The sequence below is a fragment of the Chiloscyllium plagiosum genome, chromosome 35 (genome assembly GCF_004010195.1).
Source record: "Chiloscyllium plagiosum isolate BGI_BamShark_2017 chromosome 35, ASM401019v2, whole genome shotgun sequence".
Taxonomy (NCBI): Eukaryota; Metazoa; Chordata; class Chondrichthyes; order Orectolobiformes; family Hemiscylliidae; genus Chiloscyllium; species Chiloscyllium plagiosum.
This window is the reverse complement of record NC_057744.1, coordinates 24,189,311-24,215,279: the sequence shown is the minus strand read 5'-3', so window position 1 is coordinate 24,215,279 and position 25,969 is coordinate 24,189,311. Positions and strand designations below refer to the sequence as shown.

The following is a 25,969-nucleotide window of genomic DNA, read 5'->3' as shown; positions in this document are numbered from 1 at the left end:
AGTGCTTACACATGTTCTTTTTGTCTAGAAACCACATGATATTAACAAATGTTGCTTCCAGTATATGAAAGTGCACTGGAGGCTGAGCCTGAATGACCATCTTACATTGGTTGTCTGCATAATTCTTTGTGCACTCAGGATCAGCCAACAAAAGGTTGTCCAATTGCAAAATCAGATCTAATGTTGGATGCAGGTGCAAGTTTTGCAAGCACAGACTGATAATGTATTCTTACGAAATGTCCTGATGAGTGCAAGATAAAAACCTTTAGCAAATTGTCTCTCTTTTACAGGATATAGGATATATATTAAACTTAAGATACAGATATCTGTTTGGAAATTTTCACTCCTAATGTTGACTTTGTTAAAATACATAAATGGTGCTCAGAACAATTCTTTAAATTTTACACTTCTCCGGGAAACTGACTAAGGTTATGCAGGAATGGTTTTCAAGTTCTACCTGTCTTCTGCCAGACCCCAGCCCAGTTTTATTCCGTAAATGATCCTTTTTTCTTAAGTCTTAAAATTTGTGATCAGAAGCATCCTGTGTTACAGTCACTGCATTCTCTGCCATACTGACAAAGCCTCAGACACAGTTTTGCAATGGTGCTGCAAGTTGCAGCTCAAGGTAGCTCAAACCTCTTTCCCCAATGGTCAACAAAGAGTATATATCTAAACCAGTGGTACACTGCAAGAAAGAAATAGGGAGATGTGTATGGTAAAACACAAGTCCTCCAAACTGTTCTATCAGTGCCCTCATTGTTGTGTTAAACTTTCATTTGTTAATCAGTTTGTGTGGCGTCTCACTCCAGTCCCGAGAATGAGCTATTTGCCAGGGAAATGGTGGAATATGCATAGCATGGTGATAATTGTTGAATTATTGTTCTTAACATTTTGTTGCCACTTAGAACAACGGAGACTTCCTCCCAGTTTAATCTCAAAAGGCACCACCATGAACAAAGTGTAACCTTCATTCTGTTTCAGGTTCATTTTATTGCATGTGTGTTGTCATTAGCTTCACATTATTGCTCAGTGCCATAATTGTAAGGATATGTAAACTATATTTTTTGCATTTCTTTCCCTTCCCTGCTTCCCCCTTCACCATTTTCTCCGATTATAGAAGTAAGTGAGCCTACGAGCTCGACTCAGATTCAAGGTCAGTACGGAGCACTGTCATTTCTGTGGCTGCATCTCCTTTACTGCATGAGGGATGGGTCCTCTTTCAGCACTGCCAGGGCTTATCAGAATTATAACATATTTTTCTGGAAGCAAAGAGCCAACAACAAATTGTAATTTTGTTGCCAACATCTCGAGAATAATTTCATACTAATTGCAACAAGAGGAGTGAAATACTTGTCTTTAAAACAATTTGTTTTTAAACTACAGTGTTGTTGTGCACAATCCATGGATACCGAAGCCAAACTGGTCGATTGTACTGCTGATCTCATGTCTGCCAATTGTCTTAAATTATACAATGTGAAGATTTAGTCAAATTATTTTCTTTCTTCTCATCCAGTTTCAAGCATTATTGGGCAGGTTAGCTGAACTATTTGTCCATCTACCATTGTTGTCATTTCAATATGAGGCAATTCCATTAGACTGCAAGGAAACGTATTAAATTGGAAAATTGAACCAACACAACACATGGACCGATTTCCAGATATTTTAAAGGATAAGTTTGCTTGATTTTTCCAAAGTTTAGTTTATGACCTATCAATTTATATTTTTAAAAGTCCTTGTAATTTTGAAGGATAAATTGTGGTTGCTTATAAAAGAATTGAGGAAGGGTCTTGTAGTGTTTGTAATAAGGTCAGGCAGATAGACCTCATAAATTATAAGTTCCTTGATAGGAGCTGTTAATCTGGTCCAATCCGGGAGCTCTGTCTGACAGATAGAAACAGGAGTGCCAGACATCCTGTTCACTCTGAGAGAGCTGGATCAGTGTCAAGGGCTCTCCAGGTGTCAATAAAATGTGACTCTGTGATGGGATACTGGCCTCTGTGGAGTTATTTCAGGTCTGCATTATAATAAATTTACATTAGCCAGTAGGCACAGAGTTCTAATTTGTTACCATGCCAAAAATAAATAATTCCAATTAGACAAGGAAAGGAAACAAAGCAAGCAAACATTAGTAAAGTAATAAACAATTGCAAAAGGTGAACTCAGAAATTTATCGTTGAGAAGGAATGAATGCAACTCTGAATGCTTGCATTTTGGACTAAAATATCCTTGGCATAAAGATTTTTGATTGAAATACAATATTGCTATTTGAATCTTTTGGCTTATAGCCCAGCTGCAAACTACTTTGTCATGAATTCAATTCAACTCATTCAATGTCTTGAAGGAAGTTTCTGCAAATTATAAGATGAATCAATTAAAGCTCCATAATAATGCTTCAATTAATTCTCCATGCCACTATTAAAACTGGGTGTCTCAGTGGCTAGCACTACTGCCTCACAGCATGAGAGGCCCAGGTTTGATTCCTGCTCAAAGGATTGTCTGTGTAGAGTTTGCACATTCTCCCCATATTTGCATGGATTTCCTCCACAGCCCAAATATGTATAGTCTGGGTGGTTTGGCCAGGGGAAATGCAGGGTTACAGGATGGGTCTAGGTGGGATGCTGTTCAGAGGGTCAGAGTAGAGTCAGTGGGCTGAATGGTCTGCTTCCACACTGGAGGGATTCTTTGTTGCATCCTATATTATGCATTTTTGACTTCCGTAACATGATATCTGAATATCATCAAAACTGATTAAATTCCGGACTATTGATGAAGCAGTACATATCAATAACGCCAATTGTATTTGTACAAGTGTCTATTTGCCTTATTTCCAATCTATGGGAGAAATGAGTATAATATTTAAAATTAGGCTTTGTTGATTTGATTCCTGTGTATTCCACAAAAAAGACTTAATATCTGCTTTAGTTTAAAAGGGATAAAGGTTAAAAGAAACTTATTAATCTGATGTTTTAGAAATGCAATATTTTCATACACCTTTTGGAATATTCATCAACTCCTTTGATTTATTTGTAGGTGGAATAGAAAAATATTTCCTTTTTCAAAAATTCCATGTTTCAAAAGATTTGATCAACTGTCTTTGGGCATTTTGCAACTTGGCTTGATCCTGTTCTGGATTTGAAGTGTCAATAGAAGGTGCTCTCCTGTCAAATGTTGCCTCCTTTGCCACCAAACCCCTCACCCCATCTTGCCCAGTAACCACCCCTGTCTTTGTGCAGTCAGATTGGAACCTAACTCCAGGACTACACTGCAAGTTGTCAAAACACAGAGCACTTTGCACAAAGTCTAAGTTTGCTTTCTGATCTGTTATTCTAAATGTACAGAAACAAGAATGCAGACCAAACACTGGGGGAAGAGAAAGGCCCAAACCTCTGCTTCAAACCAAATCGTTTTATCATAAACAGAATGACATTTTATTTCTTCTGAAGTATGGTTTACGAAATCAGGTTTGGAATAAGGAGAAAGGCAACAGTAAAGTGATCTCCTTTCACAGCATTCTCATTTCAGTGAAAAAAGTATCTCCCATTTTAGCAGCACAGAATAAATTCCTCTTCCATTTAATGCTATATACCTCCTGGAAGGTTGGCTTTGTGAAGGGGAAAAGCAGAAACTGTTTTTCAGTTGTCAATTCAGCTTGTTGAGAAAAATGCTTACACAAAATCAATTATGCTTCACTTCATGTGTCAGCTGCATCCTTGCACTTAATGCGCATAAAAGTCCATTACTTGGAGATTATACATAAAAAAGTTTTTTAGTTAACAGCATTTTAAAAAAAACTGTCTTAACACATGAATAATTCAGTGAAAATTAGACACCGTTCATGTTTAAACAATTTCAGAGATTGATACTATATGTAAACTATTGATAAATTTTATTGAACTTTGGATTATTTCAATTAATTAAGTTTCATTATCTATTGTTTAGTCTGTATTATAAATTTATATTCATAGCTTACAGGAGAAAGTGAGGGCTGCAGATGCTGGAGATCAGAGCTGAAAATATGTTGCTGGAAAAGCGCAGCAGGTCAGGCAGCATCCAAGGAACAGGAGAATCGACGAGAATCTTCATAAGCCCTGAAGAAGGGCTTATGCCCGAAATGTCGATTCTCCTGTTCCTTGGATGCTGCCTGACCTGCTGCGCTTTTCCAGCAACACATTTTCAATTCATAGCTTACAGCCAATTTTCTAACCACTGTTGTGGGTGGTATAAGAAACTCCTAATTTAATCCTGTATTTAAATAAATACAATCATACAAAAATAAAACTGACAGTTTCTGCAATTGTAGGTTGGAAGGCAGAGAATATAGTTACATTAATAAAGCAATTACTGCCAAGTTAGTCAGTGCAATGTAGGTTAACATATTCTTTGCTTATCTATCAAAAGTCATTGTTAGCTCCTGTGGTAGATTTGCCTATTTTTCATATTTAGGATCATTATCCCACTTTTTGCATTAATTTTCCAGATATACAGTTAAAACTTCAAAGTTTGTAGAGTGGGAGATCACTCAGGATAATTGAACACAGAGCTATAGCACTTTTCACATTCTTCGCTAGAATATTATGCCTTTGTTTATCACAGTTCAGTGTTTTGAGGGTTGCATTTTTTTATAAATTATCATGTTAATGCCACTTCATATCTTCACTCCAATTATTGACACAAACTATTCTGTATGCTAGCCTCTAGCCTTAGGCTCTGCCATCAGGGAGAGGCAGCAAATTGGGTAAAACAATGTAAAGTACTTCACTGAGGATAAATGGAGTACCCTCATGCAACCATTAGCAAAAAGCTCTAGAAAATGATTGAAGACTGCCTAGTTACTTTCCAACCTATGGAATGACTGATATTCTTAACATTACTGGCAAAAATGTTGTATTTTTAGAACATTTCTAGTACTAATGTTTCTCGACACAACACTCCAACATAATTGTAATGCAAACTTGTTTCTCTTGGTCCAAATGTAAGGCTTGCTTTCCTTGGTATAAATTTCTATTTTAAACACAATCTAATTATAATTAAGACATGCAATTCCACCCTTTGATCCTTTTAGATTAGATTAGATTAGATTACTTACAGTGTGGAAACAGGCCCTCCGGCCCAACAAGTCCACACCAATCCTCCGAAGAGGAACCGACCGAGACCCATTCCCCTACATTTACCCCTTCACCTAACACTACAGGCAATTTAACATGGCCAATTCAACTAACCTGCACATTTTTGGACTGTGGGAGGAAACCGGAGCACCCGCAGGAAACCCATGTAGACACGGGGAGAATGTGCAAACTCCACACAGACTGTTGCCTGAGGCGGGAATTGAACCCAGGTCTCTAGTGCTGTGAGGCAGCAGTGTTTCAAGTGATATACCATATATAAAAGAGCACTGAGGCTTCATAATGAGTCCCTTTATTTGCACTTTAACAGAGATAATGAATCTAATCATTTTGTTGGGCATGGGAAACAATTAGATGTGCACTTTTGCAGCTTGCAAACTACGCATTCAATTTGTTTCAAACTTTCCATGCTGCGTTGAGTTTCCACGCTGGGGTTGTGTTCATGGTGCCATTCGTGAATTATGCAGGAGTGTGCTATTTAGGTTTCCAAATTTAACTCACCCTTTTCTTTCTCATCAATTTCCTCACAAACACAGACTTGGCCATGCCCCACCAAATAACTCTCTGCTGCTTGCACTTGCCATATGCATCCAGATCATCAAAACATCCCATGCCATTCCTGAGTTCCTTGTGTAACTTTCATGCCACTTCAGATCACTCAGGCCATCTCACATGTATCTTTTATAATGACTTTAAACAAAAAAAACTAACAAACTGTCAATGTTGGAAATCAGAAAAAAAATGGAAATTGTTGGAAAAACTCAGCAAATTTCTCTTCATAGATGCAGCCAGACCTGCTGAGTCTTCCCAGCAATTTCTGTTCGTATTTCTACAAAAACACATCTGGTATGCACTATGCGCATTTCTCAAATTCCATTCACTGTTAATGAAAAAAAATTACATTCTTTGGAAAAACAAGGACATTGGTTAGACCACTGTTGGAATATTGCGTGCAGTTCTGGTCTCCTTCCTATCGGAAAGATGTTGTGAAACTTGAAAGGGTTCAGAAAAGATTTACAAGGATGTTGCCAGAGTTGGAGAATTTGAGATATATGGAGAGGCAGAACTGCCTGGGGCTGTTTTACCTGGAGTGTCGGAGGCTGAGGGGTGACTTTATAGAGGTTTACAAAATTATGAGGGGCATGGATAGGGTAAATAGGCTAAGTCTTTTCCATGTGGTGGGGAACTAGAGGGCATAGGTTTAGGGTGAGAGGGGAGAGATATAAAAGAGACCTACGGGGCAACGTTTTCACACAAAGGGTGGTACGTGTATGGAATGAACTGCCAGAGGAAGTGGTGGAGGCTGGTACAATTGCAACATTTAAGAGGCATTTGGATGGGTATATGAATAGGAAGCGTTTGGAGGGATATGGGCTGGGTGCTGGCAGGTGGGACTAGGTTGGGTTGGGATATCTGGTCAGCATGGACAGGTTGGACCGAAGGGTCTGTTTCCATGCTGTACATCTCTATGACTCTATGACTCTAAATGGACATTTCACCACTGTAAAGAGGTCTCCACTCATTGATACTGAGAAGAAAATATATTTTGTCATGTGAAAAAAAGAATCTTGTCATGAAACCTAAACTGTAATTATGATTTCTTGAAACTATTTATTCTCAGTTGAATGGAAGACTTACTTTGGCACTTGAAACTCACCCAAGCATTGGTAATGACCACAGCTGTTAAAAAAAAAATAGACTGCACTTTCTGGAAAGATAAAACGGAAGGTGTTCATTTAACATTTCAAAGCAAAATGTCTCTGAATCAACATTAGGGAGCAAGCATTAGATATTTTTTCAGGTGTAGGTTTTCTTCAAGCCTCAATGTTTTTTTTCAGCTATTTCAATCAAAATCATAATGATGGTGCTTTCTCCAATGTTAAGGCACAGGATCCAGAAATTCCTAAGTGTGGCCATTCACGCTGAAATTCATCTCTGCATCTAATTGAACATCTAGCCCAATAAGCCATTCCAAATAATAAACAACAGACAAACAAAGTGTACAGATTAGGTGGATTACCATGGTAAATGTGGGTGATGGGGATAGGGTAGGGGGCTGGGTCTTGGTGAGATGCTCTGTGGTGGGGGATGCAGAGTCGATAGGCCAAATGGCCTCTTCCTGCACTGGAGAGATTCTATGATTTTCAGTGAATACGTCAGACATTAGCAATGCGCAGCATAACTTCACTGTGATTATTTCTGCTATTTTTGTTTCCTTGTGATTTCATTTTGTGCCATACTTTCATTGGAACAGCAATTTCCTTATTCATAAATGCAGTACAATCGTAAGACTTTCCTTTGGTTTTGTAATGTTCCCTCACTGGGAGACTTACTTGTCATAAATTTGTCACTGAAACCGGGAATATAGTCACGTGACATTACATTTGCAACATTTTCCTACCTCATGTTGCCATGCATGCCAGACTGTGGACATCATTTGATTCAGAGACAGAGAATGGAAACCAAACAGATGAACTACTTGGCTGTACTGGGCGAGATTACAGCAATTTCAACTTACAAAAGTGTTCAATTGGAATTCATGCTAATGATACCCTGTCAGTGCAAAAAGTGGTATCCCAGGTGGTGTATTTGTTGCTGTTCAACTAACTTATTATTTTGTTCCATTTCTGTCTGTTCTTTCAATCTCATGGGGACTTGACGTGTTCTGCTTTTTATCTTCTTTCATTTTCATCATGTAAGTAATCATATAATATTCACTGTGTCCATTTATTACAACATTACAGTTTCTTGCTTTCCCCCCCAAAAAAATGATATGCACAGACAAAACTTTTGCTAAAGAATTGTCTTATTTCATGGAATAATCTTGAAATTAGATGGAAAATACTTGAGCTAACATTAATGATTAATTGGGAGAAGAAAAGTGATAAATGACCTATTCCTGCCCAATGATCACAGGCTTGTTTATCTCATACACTTTGATCTCCAAGATTACTTTCTTTGATGGAAGCTATTGGGGTTCTGCTTTCTCTGTTTCGGAAAAAGAGACAGCTCTGCCTTTTTAAAAATAAATCAATGAGTTAACTAATTCTAATTTAACATTTGATTTTTTAAATATAGAGATCTGTGACTTAATTCCTTTCAACAATATTAAATGTAGATATGCTACTAAATTAAATAATTCAGTTGGTCCTGCTCAACTAAAGTTTCATAACTGTATTTAAGTGAGACTTGTTCTGCACTTTACATTTTGATCATTGTTAAAAATGTGTAGGTAGCAATAATGAGCATTTCACTAAAAATGGAAAATAACTGGAACACAAGCAGTTCTGTCTCTGTAAGAACAGTTATCATATTGGAATTTGTTTACACAAATCGGTTCCTGAATATTCTATATCGTGAATATAATGCCAAGACTTGTTAACCCTTCTTTCCTCCCAACTATCTTTAAAAAGCACATTTTATATTGTAGAAAGATGTAATAGCTGACGACCTATAATCAGGCCTAAGTGTCAAGTTCCATTTGGATGTGACTTTGTTGTATAATTATGGAGGTGGATATTACACTCTATGGATACACAATTGTAGGTTGTTGAGATGGTCACAGTTACCACTTATAAATTCCCACTCAGTGTTCATTCAGATGCAATACTGTGGTGCAAAATTACAGGCAGGAGAAAGCCATGTAAATAAAATACTTAGGGGCCCAAGTACATTCCTGCACACTAATGCATGTTGGTGAAAAATAAAAACACCTTGTGGTCATGTAGCATTGCTGGCTTCATGTACAGTCAATGAATTAGAATATGTAGGCATTGACTTGGATGATGCAGATGAAATATTTCTTAATTTGACCTCAACAGATATCTGATTAGCGAATTCTAAATAGAAGGATATCATTTAGGGATAATCACGTGAGTATGAGTGCCTCCCATTTTATTCCACTGCTAGATTCAGTACATTTTTAGCTAAGTTTGCTTTTCAGGGCCTCTTCAACCAATCCAAATTGCCGCCAGGAATTTCTGAAAATACAATATTAATTAGCGAAGGTGAGTCATCTTATTTGATTAAAACAGACACATTTTAAAATTGTTTTTCTGCCCAGTTCCTTTCACCTTTTCATCTCTCACCCCTCTGATTTAAATTGATCTAAGTGCAATAAACAGTTGAAATCATCACTCTCTTCCTAAAACCTTTGCTGTTTAATATTCCAAAGAAAGTGGCTTCTGTCTTGTTTTAATGAGCTCAAGGTTATATAAACACATTTTCCAGTGGGTTGCAACGAATTGTGTTGTTAAAGATATTGGCTTAGAAATTGGGTTCATTAGCACATTTTTTTTTTCAGATGCTTCAAAATGCCTGACAGCTCCAAACTGGTCTCTGCTGTCCACACAGAAACTTATGTAATAAAGCAAACTGGACACTATGTTAGTGCAGACATGAGTACACGTTATTTCAAATTTAACTCCGGATGCTAGGTTTTTTTGAGCTGCAGGAAACTGTTGGCTTGTGGAAGACAAGGACTGTTGGATCCAGGGGCTAAATGCCTTTCCATTGTTCTGGTGAATCCAATGTGCTTACTTCAACAACAGCCCGCAATTAGGTGTACAGCCCCAATCATTCTGATCATCTCTGATGATCCATGTTCCTCATGCTTGAAGATCCCTTCTAGAGTACTCAGATTTCACTCCCAACCCATGAGAACGCTGCCTGAAGTCTCTGATGCCTCCTCAACCCAAGGACTGTGATTTCATCCCCACTCCCATTTTGCATCCAAACTGTCCTCGAATCTCTCTCTAAGCACCTCTGACAGTCATTCACCACATATGACCCCTGCTAAATCCATACCCAATTTCTCCCTGGATCAGGCCTCGACTTTGCTTGGATGCCAACCTGGCTAGAAGGCAAACCTGTCTATCTGTGCTTCAAACAGGGTGGATCAATGGAAATAGGCCACAACTAGAAGCTAATAGTAGGGCATTGCAGTGGTTTCCTTAATATCTGGAAGGCAATGAACCTTGACACATCTGCCAGGCTGAAACTGGGTGATATTAACAATCTTCCATCCGCTGTTGCAAGCAGGAAGTCACTGAGGTTCTCTCCTCAAAAAGATCAAACCACATTTCATTTCCTCTTGCAGCTGGGCAGGCAGACAGCTCAAGACTGGGATTTCATCAGACAGCGAGTTTCCCAACAATGCAGAGTGCTGTTGACTGTGCACACATTAATTTGTCATATCTGTAAATCAACTCTATCCTGTATAACAACAGAAAAGGATTCTACTTCCTCTCTGTCCAACTGTGTGCATGTTTTTCTTGCATCTTTTTCTGCCCTGGAGCTGCTCTGTATTTCCATCTCAGGTGATGGCGAATGAAAGATTGCTAACTGTCAGTGAAGGAGAATATATTTGCCGTCGAAGAACAAAACATTTTAGTAGTACCGTGTCTGAAAGGATTGCCTATCTCAGCATAGGGTGGTGACAATCTCAGCTGGTTATCTGGCAGACAAGGCAACGACAATGGATAAGTAGCCAGGGTGGGAGGCGGCTCAATGCACATACGTTCGCAACATGCCCTCCTAGATGGTGTCCCATCTTCTAATTGTAAGCACTTAGTATGCGAGCCCACCACTGAATTTGACTCGAAGCAAAAGGCAGCACTGCCTTGTCCTCTTTAAGTAGACCTAGCAGGGGCTGTAGTCCATTATTACCACAAATTTATGTCCTTAAATGCATTGGTATAACTTCCTCACTCCAAATATGACAGCAAGCCTTCCTTCTCTATCTGGGTGTATTTATGCTCTGCATTAACAAAAGTACTCTGTTGGACGTTCCTCTCTATTGGGCCACATATGAGCTAGTACTCCCCAGTTGCAATACGGGGAGGCATTGAATGTCAATACCTGATCTTGCTAGTGTGCCAAAATCTTAGAGAATGATAGCTGTTTCTTCACTTCCCTGAAAGTTTTGGCTTGGCCACGCAACCATTTCTAATGCTGACCCTTTTTTGGGAGTTGATGCAAATGTGCCAGGATGGAGGTCAGGCTACATATAAACTTTCACCAGTAATCTACCAGCCCAAGGCAAGTCCTAAATTCTGGTACAGGTGTGGGAGCCAGGGCACCTTTGATCTCCCCCAATTTATATTTCAACAGGTGTAACCCAGTCTTGTCGACTCTGTAGTCCAGGTAGCTGACTTGGGGTAAAGGTCCAAGTCCTGCTTATTTGCATGTTATCATGTTTACGAATGCGATGGGGATTAACTGCAGACACCTTTGGGAATCCTTGTCCAACCACAATTGCAAGCTTGGCTTTTGTCCTAATTTGTGAAGGACAACTCCCCCTGTCAGCTTTGCATATAACTCCTCTATATGAGGGAGTGGGTATTTATCCAGCTGCAAAATGTGGTTTGACATTTGTTTAAAATTCCCGAAGGTGAACCGACCTATCACGCTTCACTATCATTATGACCTATGTTTCCATTCCACAAACTGGACTGGTTTGATGATTCCTTCGCTTTCCAGCCTCCTAATGTCTGCTTCTACTTTTGCCCATAAGGCAAATGGCACTTGCCGGGCCTGGCAGAATCATGGAATTGCTTGCACGTCAACATGCAAGGTGGTCTTGGCTTCTGTGATAGTCCCTAGATCTCTCTGAAAAACTTCCAGGTATTTAATGAGAATTTCACTCAGGTAGCCATTTTCTAATTGAAAATTGTTGAGCCTATCTAAGTGAATTTTTCTCAACCAATTTCACCTCATCAAGCTTGGGCCTGAGCCTTTTACTGCAATCAGCGGTAACTGAACCAGATGCTTTTTATGTGCAACCAGAACCTAAGTTGGGCCCTTACTCTGTAAAGATTCCCCACTATAGGTTTCATTCTAGCCAAGGTTTTGCACAAATCTAATGGTTGGAGTCAAGAGTGAATTTCAAGAGTGGTTTGTTGAAATGGCCACGCTGGTATCAATGTGTTGCTGGAACAGCTCAGCAGGTCAGGCAGCATCCAGGGAACAGGAGAATCGACGTTTCGGGCACTCGATTCTCCTGTTCCCTGGATGCTGCCTGACCTGCTGCGCTGTTCCAGCAACACATTTTCAGCTCTGATCTCCAGCATCTGCAGACCTCACTTTCTCCACGCTGGTATCAATCTCCATTAGAACTGGGTGACCATTCATCAAATATTTATTTTTATTGGTTCTGATTTGCATGTTGCTAAGCAATGTAAAACAAAATGGACAAGCACATGAACGGCAGTAAATCGAAGAGTGTGTAGGTTTGTTAATCATAGATAAAAATAAATGCTCAGCACAATGTCATGGAGAAAATGAGCTGTACTGTGCTGTACTGTTCTATATTCTCTGTTCTAAATGTAGGTGGATTTTCCAGGGTCTGCTGTCTACTGAATACTGGCCTATGAGTTCTCTTCATCAGTTTAGGACTAATGGGACTTTTTTCCTGTTTCAAATCCACATACCAGCAGCAACTATAATGGATTCCTGGCCCAGATCCTGTAGATAATTTTAACCAATGTTTGGCCAAGATTTGGTTTTGTTTTGTGCTGACCTAGAGTCCCTCTGTTCAGGATATGTCTTGAGTGAGGCTATGCATTTGCCTTCACTCAAGTGATGTTCCCCAAGCTCAGTCGGACTGACAAGGCTGTCCACTTCCATTGGAGCTCCACCTTCCAACTCATGTGCTCCACTTGCCGCATTTTCTAACGACTGTTTGAAGTCCAGTTGGGCTTCAGCTAGTAGGTGCTTCTGCATGGTTGCATCATTAATCCCACATGCCAAATGGTCTTGCAGCATATAATTAAGGCTTAGACCAAAGTCACATATCTCCACCAGTCATCCTAACCTCGTCAAAAATCCTGACATGGATTTCCCTGGTTCTTGGAATGCTGAGTAGTACTGATAGTGTCTCAGGATTAGAGGGGGCTTTGAGTCATAATTTTCCTTAACTGAATCCATTAACTGTTGAAAGATTTTAGTATCTGGTGACCCAGAGAACATTTGGCTCCTTGTAGCCACAAAAACTATGGTCCACAAGCTGTCAGGAGAATTAATCATTGCTTTTCATTTGCCGCAGTGTGATTTGCCCAGAATAAATAAAATGTTCTTTTCACGTACTGGGCCAAGTCATTGATGGTAGACTCGAATGAATCAAGCTTCCCTAATAATGGCGTGATGTCAGAAATGCTTATCCCAGCTCAGACGACAATTACAAGCAAATTTCTTCAGGAGCATGCTTTGCTCTCGTTGCCACAGGAATAACTCCACAGAAGCTGGTATCCCATCACAGAATCACCCTTGATTTATACGTGGAAAATCCATGACACTGATCCATTTCTGTCAGAGCCAGCTCTCAGTGTGAACAGAATATCTGACACTCCTGCTTTTATCTGTCAGCCAGGGCTTCCAGATTGGACCAGATTAATAGCCGCAATCAGGGAACTCACATTCAATGATGTCTACCTGACTGATCTCATTACAATCACTACCCCAATCGTAAATGCCAGATAGTTAAGAGGGAAACAACAAACCATTCTCAGTGATCAGATCCCTGGGGGCAGAGCTCTCACTTTTGCAGAGTTGCTGGTCAGCCAGAGGCCAGGAACTCTTCTGAATGTCATTGTCACTATGGAGGTGCCAACTGCTGCTGGAATGAAAGTTGTTGAAAGCTGTCCCAAGCTATCAATGATTGGTAGTGAGAGAGTCTTTAAGAGATGAGGGACTCTGGAAGGCAGAGTGTAGAGAAGTTGCAAAAACATCAGATGTGACTCTCAGAGTGTCCTTTGAATATAGCTCCCCCGCAAGCCCAAACCCCTGCGACTCAGTAAGTAAAATGTATCAATGCTTCTCATCTATGCCACATGACAAAGCTTGATGCATTACTCACTTAATATCAATGACAGTGAGATGATGCCCAGTATTTAGCCATTAAGTGGACACTTATGCACTTCAAACAGAGAACGGACTTGATAACTATCCTTGTCCCTCTTGCTATTGACTTAATTGGGGTTGGGAGGGGGCAGGATAGGTGGCAAGAATGTACTCATCCTGATTAAACGTCCTTTTGTCACTAACCCAGCATCGAGGGGGGCTCCATCTTCCATCCACTATGTGCAACATGTGAAACGGACAGATGTGATGAGAATATGATTGTCTCTTGAAGCCTGGTTGTGTTAGACGTGAGGCTTGACTGATCGTGATTGGTGGTAGATGGATGATGATAGGATAATAGTTTGGGCAGTGCTTGAGGGTACTGGAGGCCAGACCAGGTAAAAATAACAAATGTCCTTCCCTAAATGACATTAATGAACCAGATAGGTTTTAATAACAATTGATAATTTTGTGGTCAGCTTTCCTGAAATTAGTTTTCAAATCTAGAACTGAATTTAAATTCCATTTGGTGTCATGATGATATTTGTGCTATTGTCCTTATAGTAGTCTGCCTGAGATTCTGGATTGCAAGTCTAATGCCAACACCACCAAACCACCATTTCCCACATTGTTGAAGTTCCTATGATTTTCCAGTTGAGCTCTTAGTTGATCAAGAAACCAAGTGGACTAAATGTATTTCCTCTCTCCTCCCAACGTTCACCAGCCACCAACAAAATGGCAAAGCCACACTGTGCATAACACTCCTGCAAAATGTTACTGTGGCCAACTCTTTGAGCCATGTGTCAGCAAAATCACACAGTAGACCACAGAGCATCACTCTATCAAAGTTGAATCCAGTTTTCAGAGGGGTTCAGTGTTATTCTAAAGACATATCCTGCACAATATTCAGAAAGACATAAGCATAAAATTTAGCAGTTCAAAGCACAAATAATCCTGTGTGCTATTTAACCCTTTGACAGCCAGCTTACAGCCACCATAAATTTTACATCATATGATGTTGTCTCTAATTGTTGACATTTGTATGTCAGTCACTGAAATTTCTGTTTTCATTTGCAACAAGTGTTTTGAATTGCTTCCATTTCATTCATAGCATTCTTCAAGTCAGCTAAAGATCATCTAAGGGAATATCCCCTTTGTCGATTTCAACAGATAACCAATGCAGGTACCTTAAATTCTTCGCCACAATGGAATGAAGATGCAACTCTTTTTAAATGTCATCATAACCAAATAATATCAAACTCAGCTTTTACTGCTGATTCTTGTTTTTAATATAAGTTCATGTAAGTATCACTGGCTCGGTGAGCATTCATTAGCTGTCTCAAGATGTCCTGAGGGCAATTAAGAGTTAACCACATTGCTGTGGGTTTGGAGTTACATGTATGTACAACTAGATAAGGATGGCAGATTTCCTTCCTTAAAAGATATTATTGACACAGATGCATTTTGATGACAGTCAACATTGGCTGCATGGTTACCATTAAATTAATTTCTCCTCCAGTCTTTTACTGAATTCAAATTTCACCATCTCCCATAGCTGGAGTTAATCCCCAATCCCCAAAACATTAACCTGAGCTTCTGAATTGCTTGCTCAGTCTTAGCCTGAGCTCCTGGATTGCTAGCCTCAGTCTTAGCCTGAGCTGCTGGATTGCTCGCCTCAATATTAGCCTGAACTGCTGGATTGCTAGCCTCAGTCTTAGCCTGAGCTCCTGGATTGCTTGACTCAATATTAGAACATAGAACATAGAACAATACAGCACAGAACAGGCCATTCGGCCCACGATGTTGTGCCGAACTTCTAACCTAGATTAAGTACCCATCCATGTACCTATCCAAATGCCGCTTGAAGGTCGCCAATGATTCCGACTCTACCACTCCCACGGGCAGCGCATTCCATGCCCCCACCACTCTCTGGGTAAAGAACCCACCCCTGACACCTCCCCTATACCTTCCACCCTTCACCTTAAATTTATGTCCCCTTGTAACACTCTGTTGTACCCGGGGAAAAAGTTTCTGACTGTCTACTCTATCTATTCCTCTGATCATCTTATAAACCTCTATCAAGTCACCCCTTATCCTTCGCCGTTCCAACGAGAAAAGGCCGAGAACTCTCAACCTATCCTCGTATGACTTCCTCTGGATTGCTAACCTCAATATTAGCCTGAGCTCCTGGATTGCTAGCCTCAATATTAGCCTGAACTGCTGGATTGCTAGCCTCAGTCTTAGCCTGAGCTCCTGGAGTGCTAGACTCAATATTAGCCTGAGCTGCTGGATTGCTCGCCTCAATATTAGCCTGAGCTCCTGGAGTGCTAGCCTCAATATTAGCCTGAGCTCCTGGAGTGCTAACCTCAATATTAGCCTGAGCTCCTGGATTGCTAGCCTCAATATTAGCCTGAGCTCCTGGATTGCGAGCTCAGTGACTTTACCATTCTGCCATCACCTTTCCATAAATGAAAATCTATTACAGTTTGAAATGGCGATCGGGATTTAATGTTTTCTGCCTTCCTTCAATGACATTTTGCTCCTGGATGTGGTAAAAATCTCTTTTCGTCTCCAGTAGTTAGGAACATAAAACAATGAAAAGTTGAGTATTGCTGTAATAATTCAATACTGGGTTTTGTGGATTTTGTTTTTTTTATCTGAATGGAAAAATGTTAGACTCTCAACTGTGAAGTATCGTGTTCTACATAAATATATTTATCTCAGACCATAAGATATAAGAGCAGAAGTTAGCAATTGAGTGCATCAAGTCTGCCCTTCCATTCAAGAGATCATGGCTCATGCGATGATCCTCAACTCCACATTCCCGTTTTCTTCAAAATGGAGGATTCATATTTTGCCAAACACTACCTGACTCAGGTACTGCCATGATCAGATGCTGTTCCCTCCCCTAATGTTACACAGATGCATTGTTCTATTCTTCAACATATTTCTTTAACCAGAGAACTGAGTCATCACAAGAACAATGATGCATCTCTTAATCATTAATGTTCCCTCTTTGTATACAACCATGCCAGTAGTAATAATATGCTGATTAGCTTGTTCAGAAACATTGCATAGTCAAAATGAATAGTGATTTCATAAAATGCACATATAAATCCAATGAAATCTGGTGCTGCGGATATTTTCAAACTGCTCTAAGACATAGACATACTGTCACAAAAATAGCTGCTGGATCTCAGCCCCCCCCCAGCTCCTCCCAGCCACCATCTTCCCCACCCCATGTGCCTCCATCCCTATTCACACCTATCCCTTCACTTCCTCTCCCGGGTGATTTTTCCTCACAGCAAGGCCCTAGCTTCTAATAGTCAGATACCTGACTGCTCACTAATCCTTCCATCACAGATTTTTTGCCTCCCACATTGGCTGCTGCTGGCTCTGTTAGTTGTGTGATTAAGAACAAGCAGGAACAAGAATTAGCCCATGATTGAAGGAGAGCTGTTCTTCATTTTTTTCCATTCTATTGATGTGAGTGGGTTTTCTCGAATGATTGGATATAGAGTCTTTTGTGGACTTTTCGGGGCAGTTTCATCCACCATGCAGGTATATCGCGCTACCAGTAGGCCATAGTGCAGTTGGTATCCAGCCTGCCTACCACCAGAGTCAAAAACTAGAAGGTACAAGGCTGTCAGGTTTTGCTAAAGTTTTGCAGATTTTCCCACAGCCCGGCAACTTTCCCGTACAGTAATACTTCGAAATGTGGAGAAGATATGGGTGTTGAGTCTGCGCCACTGGTGTATGTAAGGCTACGCAGGGATCAGGTTTCTTGCTTGGTTTTGGAAGTGGCTGAAGAAAGCTGAAAGAGAGAGGATGGGAAAGGGAGTGATAGGGCGGAAAAGACAGGGTGAGGGGAAGGAGGAGGAAAAGACAGAGGAACAGATTGGGGACAAGAAAAGAGAGTGATGGAGAGAAAAACAAAGGAGAAGGGTGAGAAAGAGACTGAGGAAAGTCATTATCATCACCATCCCCAATTCACCAGCTCTTCTTCAACCCCCACTCCTGCCAGGTCAGACTACCCCTCCTCATCCATTGCCACAATCTTGTCATGTGCCATTCCCTCATCCTTTACCAGACCCTCAAACACTAGCCCCAGACAAAGTATCAGTGGCCCTGTGTTTGAGAAAGAAAAACATAATAATATAAAATTAAAAATAACACAATACCAGGTTATAGTCCAACAGGTTTATTTGGAAGCACTAGCTTTCGGAGCGCCGCTCCTTCAGCATGTGGTTAGGGCCAGCATGCTCCTCTGACGATGAAAGAGAAGGATGGCAAGATTCAGGAAGATCCAAGGTTGCTATGAGTTGCTTTAAGTTTAGTTAAAACAAAGGGAGCATATGTAAGGTTTAAGAAACAGTAATCAAACAAGGCCCTTGAGGACTATAAAGGAGGAAGGAGAAAAGAACTTCAAAAATAAATTAGGAGGATAAGAAGGAAATGTCCTTGGTAGAATAAAGGAGAATACCAAGGCATTTCATACGTATATTAGGTGTAAGAGGGTAACCAGGGAAAGGGTAGGTCCATTCTAGGACAAAGGAGCGAATTTATGTATGGAACCAGAGGAAGTGGATAACATGCTTACTTTTGCATCGGTATTCACCAAGGAGAAGGAAATTCTGGATGATGTCGATATTAAGGAGGAGGAGGTTTTGGATGTCTTGAAAAACATTAAGCCAACCACCTGTTGAAGGAGCAGCACTCTGAAAGCTGGTGCTTCCAAATAAACCTGTTGGACTACAACCTGGTGATGAGTGATTTTTAACTTTGTACACCCCAGTCAATCACCAGCCTCTCCAAAACATAATAATATATAATAAGTTTGGACACCCCTGTTATAGCATGTTTGGGTCAAAGTCAGCTCCAATCATTGGGTGAAGTCAATCATGATGATTGATGAGTGCATGGTATTTCCAGAGACTTGAGAGGACACATTTTCAAGTTTTGGAAAGAATTAAGTAGATTTCAGTGCACCTTTCATGTCCTTTGGTCACTGTAATGTACCTTAATGCTAAATAAATACATTAAAGCAGCAAATGTTATTATGCAGGCAAGCAGGAGAGTCAGTTTGCACAGAGTAAACTGGTGACTGATGAAACTTATTGAGGAATAAGTGCTGACTAACACTACTCCACTCCTTTTCTTCATATATTGTAGTGGATTTTTTTTTTATGTCAGTCATAATCAGCAGATGGAGCCTCAGTCTAAAATGGATCACCTCGAAAATGAACACTGTCTCCGTTCTACATTAAAATGTCAGCATGGATCATACACAGTATATAAATCATTGGAGTGAGTCCAAAGCCAACCATATTAACATTAATGGGTCTGGTCGCTTAGTGGTAATGTCCCTACCTCTGTGTCAGAAGGCTTGGGTTCAAGTTTCACCTGCTCCAGATGTGTACAATAAAATGTCTGAACAGGAGGATTAAACGTATCTACAATTCTTCAGCATAGGAGTTTAGTCTTTCAAGTCAAAGATTACACTGAACCATGATGACACATATCTTGAAGCAATGTGCAGACAGTCCAACTCGGGAAAAGGCTGCGTTTGACCTTGTACTGAGGAATGAGTCAGGCCAGTTGATCAAAGTTTCAATAAGGAACACTTCGGGAACAATGATCATAATTCTGAAAGTTTAAAGATGATTACGTAAAAGGATAAGTCTGGTCCTCAGGTGAAAGTGATAAATTGGAGGAAGGCTTATTAACAACAGTATTAGGTAGGAACCTGAAAATTGAATTGGGGCAGCTTTATGAACATAAATCCACATCTGACATGTGGGAGTCTTTTAAAAGCCAGTTGACCAGAGTTTAGGACCAGCATGTTCCTCTGACGATGAAAAAGAAGGATGGCAAGATTCAGGAAGGTCCAAGGTTGCTATGAGTTGTTACAAGTTTAGTTTAAAAAAAAGGAAGCATATGTAAGGTTTAGGAAACAGAAATCAAACAAGGCCCTGGAGGACTATACAGGAAGGAGTAAAGAGCTTCAAAAATAAATTAGGAGGGCACAAAGGAATTGTCCTTGGCAAGTAGCATTAAGGAGAATCCCAAGGTATTTCATACGTACATTAGGTGTAAGAGGGTAACAAGGGAAAGGGTAGGTCCATTCTCGGACAAAGGACGGAATTTATGTATGGAGACAGAAGAAGTGGATGACGTCCTTAATGCTTACTTTTGCATCAGTATTCACCAAGGAGAAATATTCTTGATGATATTGATATTAAGAAGGAGGATGTTTTGGATGTCTTGAAAAGCATTAAGTTAGATTATCCCCCGATCCTATTGTGATCTATCCCAGGATACTGAAGGAAGTTATGGGAGGTCTTTACAAGGATCTTTGCGTGCTCTTTAGCCACAAGCGAGGTCTGAGAAGGCTGGAGATTAGCCAACAATGTTCCTTTGTTCAAGAAAGGCAGCAAAGATAATTAAGGAAATTATAGGACTGTATGCAGGGCAGATCTTGTCTCACAAACTTGATTGAGGTTTTTACTGACTTGATGAAGATGATGAGGATAAAACAGTGGATGTTATCTATGTGGACTTTACTGAAGCATTTTGCAAGGTCTCTCATGCTAAACTAGTCCAGAAAATTAAATCACCGGGTGAGTTGGCAATTTGGGTACAAAATTGACTTGGTCATAGAAGACAGAGAGTATTTACGGATGGGTTTTTTTTCTGACTGGAAGTCTGTGACCAGTGGTCTTCCACAAAGATCAGTACTAATATATACAAACAATGTGGATGAAGATGCAGGCAGTCTGATTCGTACGTTTGTGGATGACATGAAAATTGATAGGTTGTGGATCATTAAGAAGGTTATCAAAGGATACAGCAGGACATCAATCAGTTAGACAGTTGGGTGAGAAATGGATGATGGAGTTTAATCTGGATAAGCGTGAGGGGATGCATTTTGGAAGGTCAAATGCAAGAGGAAATTATGACTGTAAATGACCAGACTCTTAGGGATGTAGGGACCTTAGGGTCCTATTCCATAACTTCCGAGAAGTAGCAACTCAAGTAGATAAGTTGGTAAAAAAAGGCAGACAGCATGCTTGTCTTCATTGGTTGGGGCATTGAGTATAACAGTTGGCAAGTCATGTTGCAACTGTATTAGATTTTGGTCAGGCCAGAGTTGAAGTCCTGTACACAATTCTTGTCACCACACTATTGGAAGGATGTGAAGGCTTTGGAGAGGTACAGAAGAGGTTTACCAGAATGTTGCCTAGATTGCAGTCTATTAGCTATAAGGAAAGGATGGACAAACTTGAATTATTTTTGCTTGATGATGAGGGACAACCTGATAGACGTATATAAAATTATGAGAGGCATGGATAAGGTGGATAGTCGGACTCTCTTTCCAAGGGTGGAATGTTACATACTAGCAGCAATAGGCTTCGGGTGAGAGGGGAAAAGTTTAAAGGAGATATATGAGGAAAATGTTTTGAACAGAAGATAGTAGGTGCTTGGAACACACTGCCAGAGAGGTGGTAGAAGCAGATACGATAGCACTGTTTATGTGGCATTTAGGCAGACACATGAACAGGCAGAGAATAAAGAGATATGGACAATGTACAGACAGATGAGATTAGTTTAGAATCATATCAGAGTCAGCACAGGCATGGTGGGCCAAAGAGCCAATACCTGTGCTGTACTGTTTTATGTTCTACATTTTCTGTCACTCATAATATTTTTAGAATGGCCTCAGAACAAATAGGAAGGCTTTAACCTGTTCTTCTGGTTTCAGATCAACAAATAAATAATGTCAGAGCAGAGGCACTACTAAATGGCATACTAATCTCTGTTTAGTTATTAAACAATGAAAGGGTTTCTTCTGAGCCAAAATCAATTGTTGCCACAGAAAGCACTTATACAATTGCAATCCCTGACACACAAGACATTGTGAATTATAGGAGGAGATTGTTTGATTCCTTTGGATGATTTATGAGTCATCTGAATACAATACTAAATTTGTGTAGCATTTTCAACTGCTTAGGGAGTGGTTACTAAAGGTAAAGGTCATTCTCACTTCGAGATGAAGATGTTGTTTTCCAGACTTGGTTTGTCAGACATATTGTGGGAACCTTTCTGTGTATGACACAATGCTTTGAGTGTTGTACACATCATGCCACAGGAAATTAGCTAATGCCAGATGATTTGAGCAAGAGTTCTATGTGTTGGTCTGGGAAGGAATCTTAAACATTAGTACAGTTCTTAATGTCACTTGCAAGCATAGGTTCAAATTCATCTCATTTGTAACCCCACCTTAATAACATTTCTCCGTCATCTCTAAAAGGCACTGTGTAATCTTACAAATTTGAATTTTTCAACAATCCACACAAATAGTCTTTATGGAATCTTTAACTCATGTGGGATGTTCACTTATGGTAATTTTTGAGCAATTTTGTCCCCTGGAGTCACTAAGCACTTGATTGACACTTCCTAAACTGACCTGTCAGCCTTCAGACAAAGAAAACTTTCAGAGCTTGAGTTTAATTTGGATTCAAGAATAGGTTCCAAAGGAAAAAAAAAGACATGTTCTGACCCTTTCTACTGTTAAACATCCTTGTACTCACAATGTGTTTAACGTTATTCTGATGCACATTTTTAAGGATAAATTCTTTGTTCTATGAAGAACAATTTCACTTATTTATGAGCAAAGGAACAACTTCTGTAACTGTTATCAATCCATTTGTGGAGTCAGTAAGGATTTGTACTCGAAATGCAGGAGTCCAATGTCATTACATGCAGTAAGCAGCAGGAGACCAATCTAACTATTCCATATTTTAACCGTAATAGTGTTTCAAATGACATCAGAAATGGAAGTCACATTGATTTAAAATGGAACAGGTGGTGGTTACAATAAAAACAAGGCGGTTTTATGTACAGTGAGGTAAAAATTCCATTTTATTTGTGGAAAAACATGTAACGTTTAACTTAGTGTATCATTTAACTATTCATCTCGATCTGTCTTTTAAAATAACTAATGTTGCTTCTCCCTCAAAATTCAAATAATATGATCTACAATGTGGTTTGTTTAAATTCAAATTGAGAATTGTGCTGAAGAAATGTTGAAAACTTCAGAATAATATTTATGATTATAACCATATGGTATCTACAAATTCAAAGGAGACAAAATAAAGAATCAAATATTTGAACTAACATTTCTTGCAAACACTGCTGCACATTGCTTTGAGCTGTGCTGTTTCATTACTTGCATCATTTACATTGATATTGTTGCAATCTTCTTTTTAATGATTTGTCATAGTTAAAAATGTATGTTGTTGGAAACCAGTCCTCTTATGAATTAATCCATAACCGTTATGGTCAATGATATGAACAATTGCAAAATCATTTTTTTCTATTGACAAATCTTCATCGTATCTTCAGTTTGAAATCATACTTGCTTCTTGAATTGAATATCCAATTTAATAAACATTGCTGAGTGAGTCTTGAGCAGTCAAGACTGCCAAACGCTTCTTCAAACCTACATTTGGATTAACCACATACAGTTCTAATTTTCTGGAGTCAACAATCCATTTATGGGAAAAGGAACTTTACAAGAGAAACCCATGGTTTGAGCATTTAAAATTATTAAGACAATAATTTAACCTGCCAGGTATTAACATTTTCCTTTGCACTCAAATAAAATAAGATGGTTTGCAGAATTTTTATTGCTAGTGAGAATTCTGCCAACTCTTCTTCTGACAATTTTGCCACTTTAAGTTCTGGTCCAAAGGAGAGAGTTTTGACAGCCGAAAGGGAGGTCAAAACTTTCTCCAGCAGTTGCTCCTGTTTTGGCAACATCATCTGTAGTGCCTGTAGTAGTTTTTGTGCCAGACACTGGCATCCCCACCTTTTGTAACACTGGGACTTTGATTTCAGACTGCAAGTGATTTCATCTGGATTTGGCCTCAATTGCATCACGTGACTAAAACTGAATTCCTGTACTGAAGTTTCCTCCACACTCTTGTTGCAACTTAGTTTACATTTAAATTGTTCATCATAAGCTTTTTTGCTTTCTTCAATTTTTTTTAGAAGAGAAAACTTCTACAGTTCTTGCAAATTGGAAAGGTTTGTAAAATAAAAAAAAATAAAATGCATGAAAGAAACTATAACTGCACTACAACTTAACAGTCTCTGTGAGTTCTAAATGATACTAAACTAGCTGCTGGTGTTCAAGCAAACAAATTAACCCATTAACCCAAAGAAATTGGTCTTCAATACCAGTACCGTTGTTGTCTCTTTATAGCTTCTTAGTAAAATGTGCTCCATACATTAATTCCCAGTATTCAGATCCCTTTTAAAATGCCTGTTGCTTTGTAGTGTTTCCATTCATCTAGTTCAATTAGCACAGTTGTAGTGATCTGGTCCAGTTGTCTAGTTTGTTGTAGTGAATGCATTGTAAACATGTGCATGTGTGTGTTTCTGTTTTCATCAATAGCTTTGGACCATTTCAAATTGTACACTGAAATATTTAATATATGCATTATTGTGATATAGTATTTTGAAAGTTTTTGCTCATGGAAAAGAAGACAGCCTAATTCCCTGGTAAGATCACCAAAGAATGTGAAGAGAAGAGTGATCTTATCAGATGTGATTTGGTCATTGAAAATGTTATGTTATAGGACCATGATGTGATTAATTGCTTACTTTTAAGCCAAAATTCAGGCCTGTTAGCAAAAGTTACTTTCAATAATGTTGGCTCAGCAGAAGAATGTGATAAGGTTCATGGCTCAGCTATTTCAGGGGTAGTTATGGTATTTTCAGGTGCCAATATAAGTTTGATATATAAAAAAAACAATTTGTGGCAACGAAATTTGAACTTTCCAGAAATTACATGATCATTTGTGCTATTCCACTCAGCTCCTGCTTCTGAAAACATGAAGTGGCCATAAATGTCATTGGCTTGCAATAATTGTCAATAAATTGCTGGATTTGAGTTGTAAATTTCAAATTCTCTTCTTATGTTTCCTTTTTGTGTCTTTTCTATATCTCTGTGTTCATTCTCTCTTTCCCTCTCTTTGTTTCATTTTCTGTCAGCTCTCATTCTTACCCACATCATTGGCTTCATTTCTTTTTCTATTGAAAACCCACATAGCCTCACTGTCACCTTTATCAATTTGCATTTCCAGAAACTTGCGACACAAAAAGTATATGATCTGAAGAGTGAAGTGAAAAAATCTAATTCACAGCATTTACCTCCAGATGCACCAGTTGCTGGGAGATGGAGGGATATAGGATGCAGACTTTGAAATTGATCTGTGGGGTAACAAGCCCAACAGCCTACTTCACACTCTTTCCACAATTATAGCAGACATAACTTCATTTGCCAGCAGTTTATTTCCTTTGTTTTAAAACACTTATGTATCAGTGGAAAGAGGAGTTCCAAATGAAAATTATAGGCATTTTGTCCCCATTGTTAAGACAGCTAATTTTGAGACTGTCATGATTATTCAGCAATAAATAATCTTGACTCCTTGTTTGTACCTTTCCATTTTGTGACAGCGATAATTCTTATTACTTTTTGTCTTCATAGCATGAGTTGTAAATTTCAAATTCTCTTCTTATGTTTCCTTTTAGTGTCTTTTCTATATCTCTGTGTTCATTCTCTCTTTCCCTCTCTTTGTTTCATTTTCTGTCAACTCTCATTCTTACCCACATCATTGGCTTCATTTCTTTTTCTATTGAAAACCCACATAGCCTCACTGTCACCTTTATCAATTTGCATTTCCAAAAACTTGCGACAAATAGGGATGCTTTTCATTCTGTGTTTTAAGATTAGGGTATTAGGTTTTAGATTAGCTAAAACACAATAGGGTGGCATGGTGGCTCAGTGGTTAGCACTGCTGCCTCACAGTACCAGGGACCCAGGTTCAGTTATTGCCTCAGGCAACTGTCTGTGTGGAGTTTGCACATTTTCCCCTTGTCTGTATGGTTTTCCTCCCACAGTCCAAAAGATGTGCAGGTTCGGTGAACTGGCCATGCTAAAT

The 25,969-nt window shown here is 39.3% G+C and overlaps 1 protein-coding gene across 5 annotated transcripts in view; it reads left to right on the top strand.

Moving 5' to 3' along the window:
* Positions 1–25,969, top strand: part of opcml (opioid binding protein/cell adhesion molecule-like) — a 2,226,798-nt gene that overhangs the window by 2,190,311 nt on the left and 10,518 nt on the right. For 2 of the 5 annotated variants that reach the window (XM_043676830.1, XM_043676827.1), the window contains 2 exons: positions 1,118–1,153; positions 24,015–24,050. The exons of 1 other annotated variant lie outside the window; for it this stretch is intronic. In XM_043676830.1, coding sequence (XP_043532765.1) covers positions 1,118–1,153; positions 24,015–24,050 — 72 coding nt within the window. The remainder of the gene's footprint in view (positions 1–1,117; positions 1,154–24,014; positions 24,051–25,969) is intronic. 2 more of the 5 variants (XM_043676829.1, XM_043676828.1) reach the window with 2 other exon arrangements.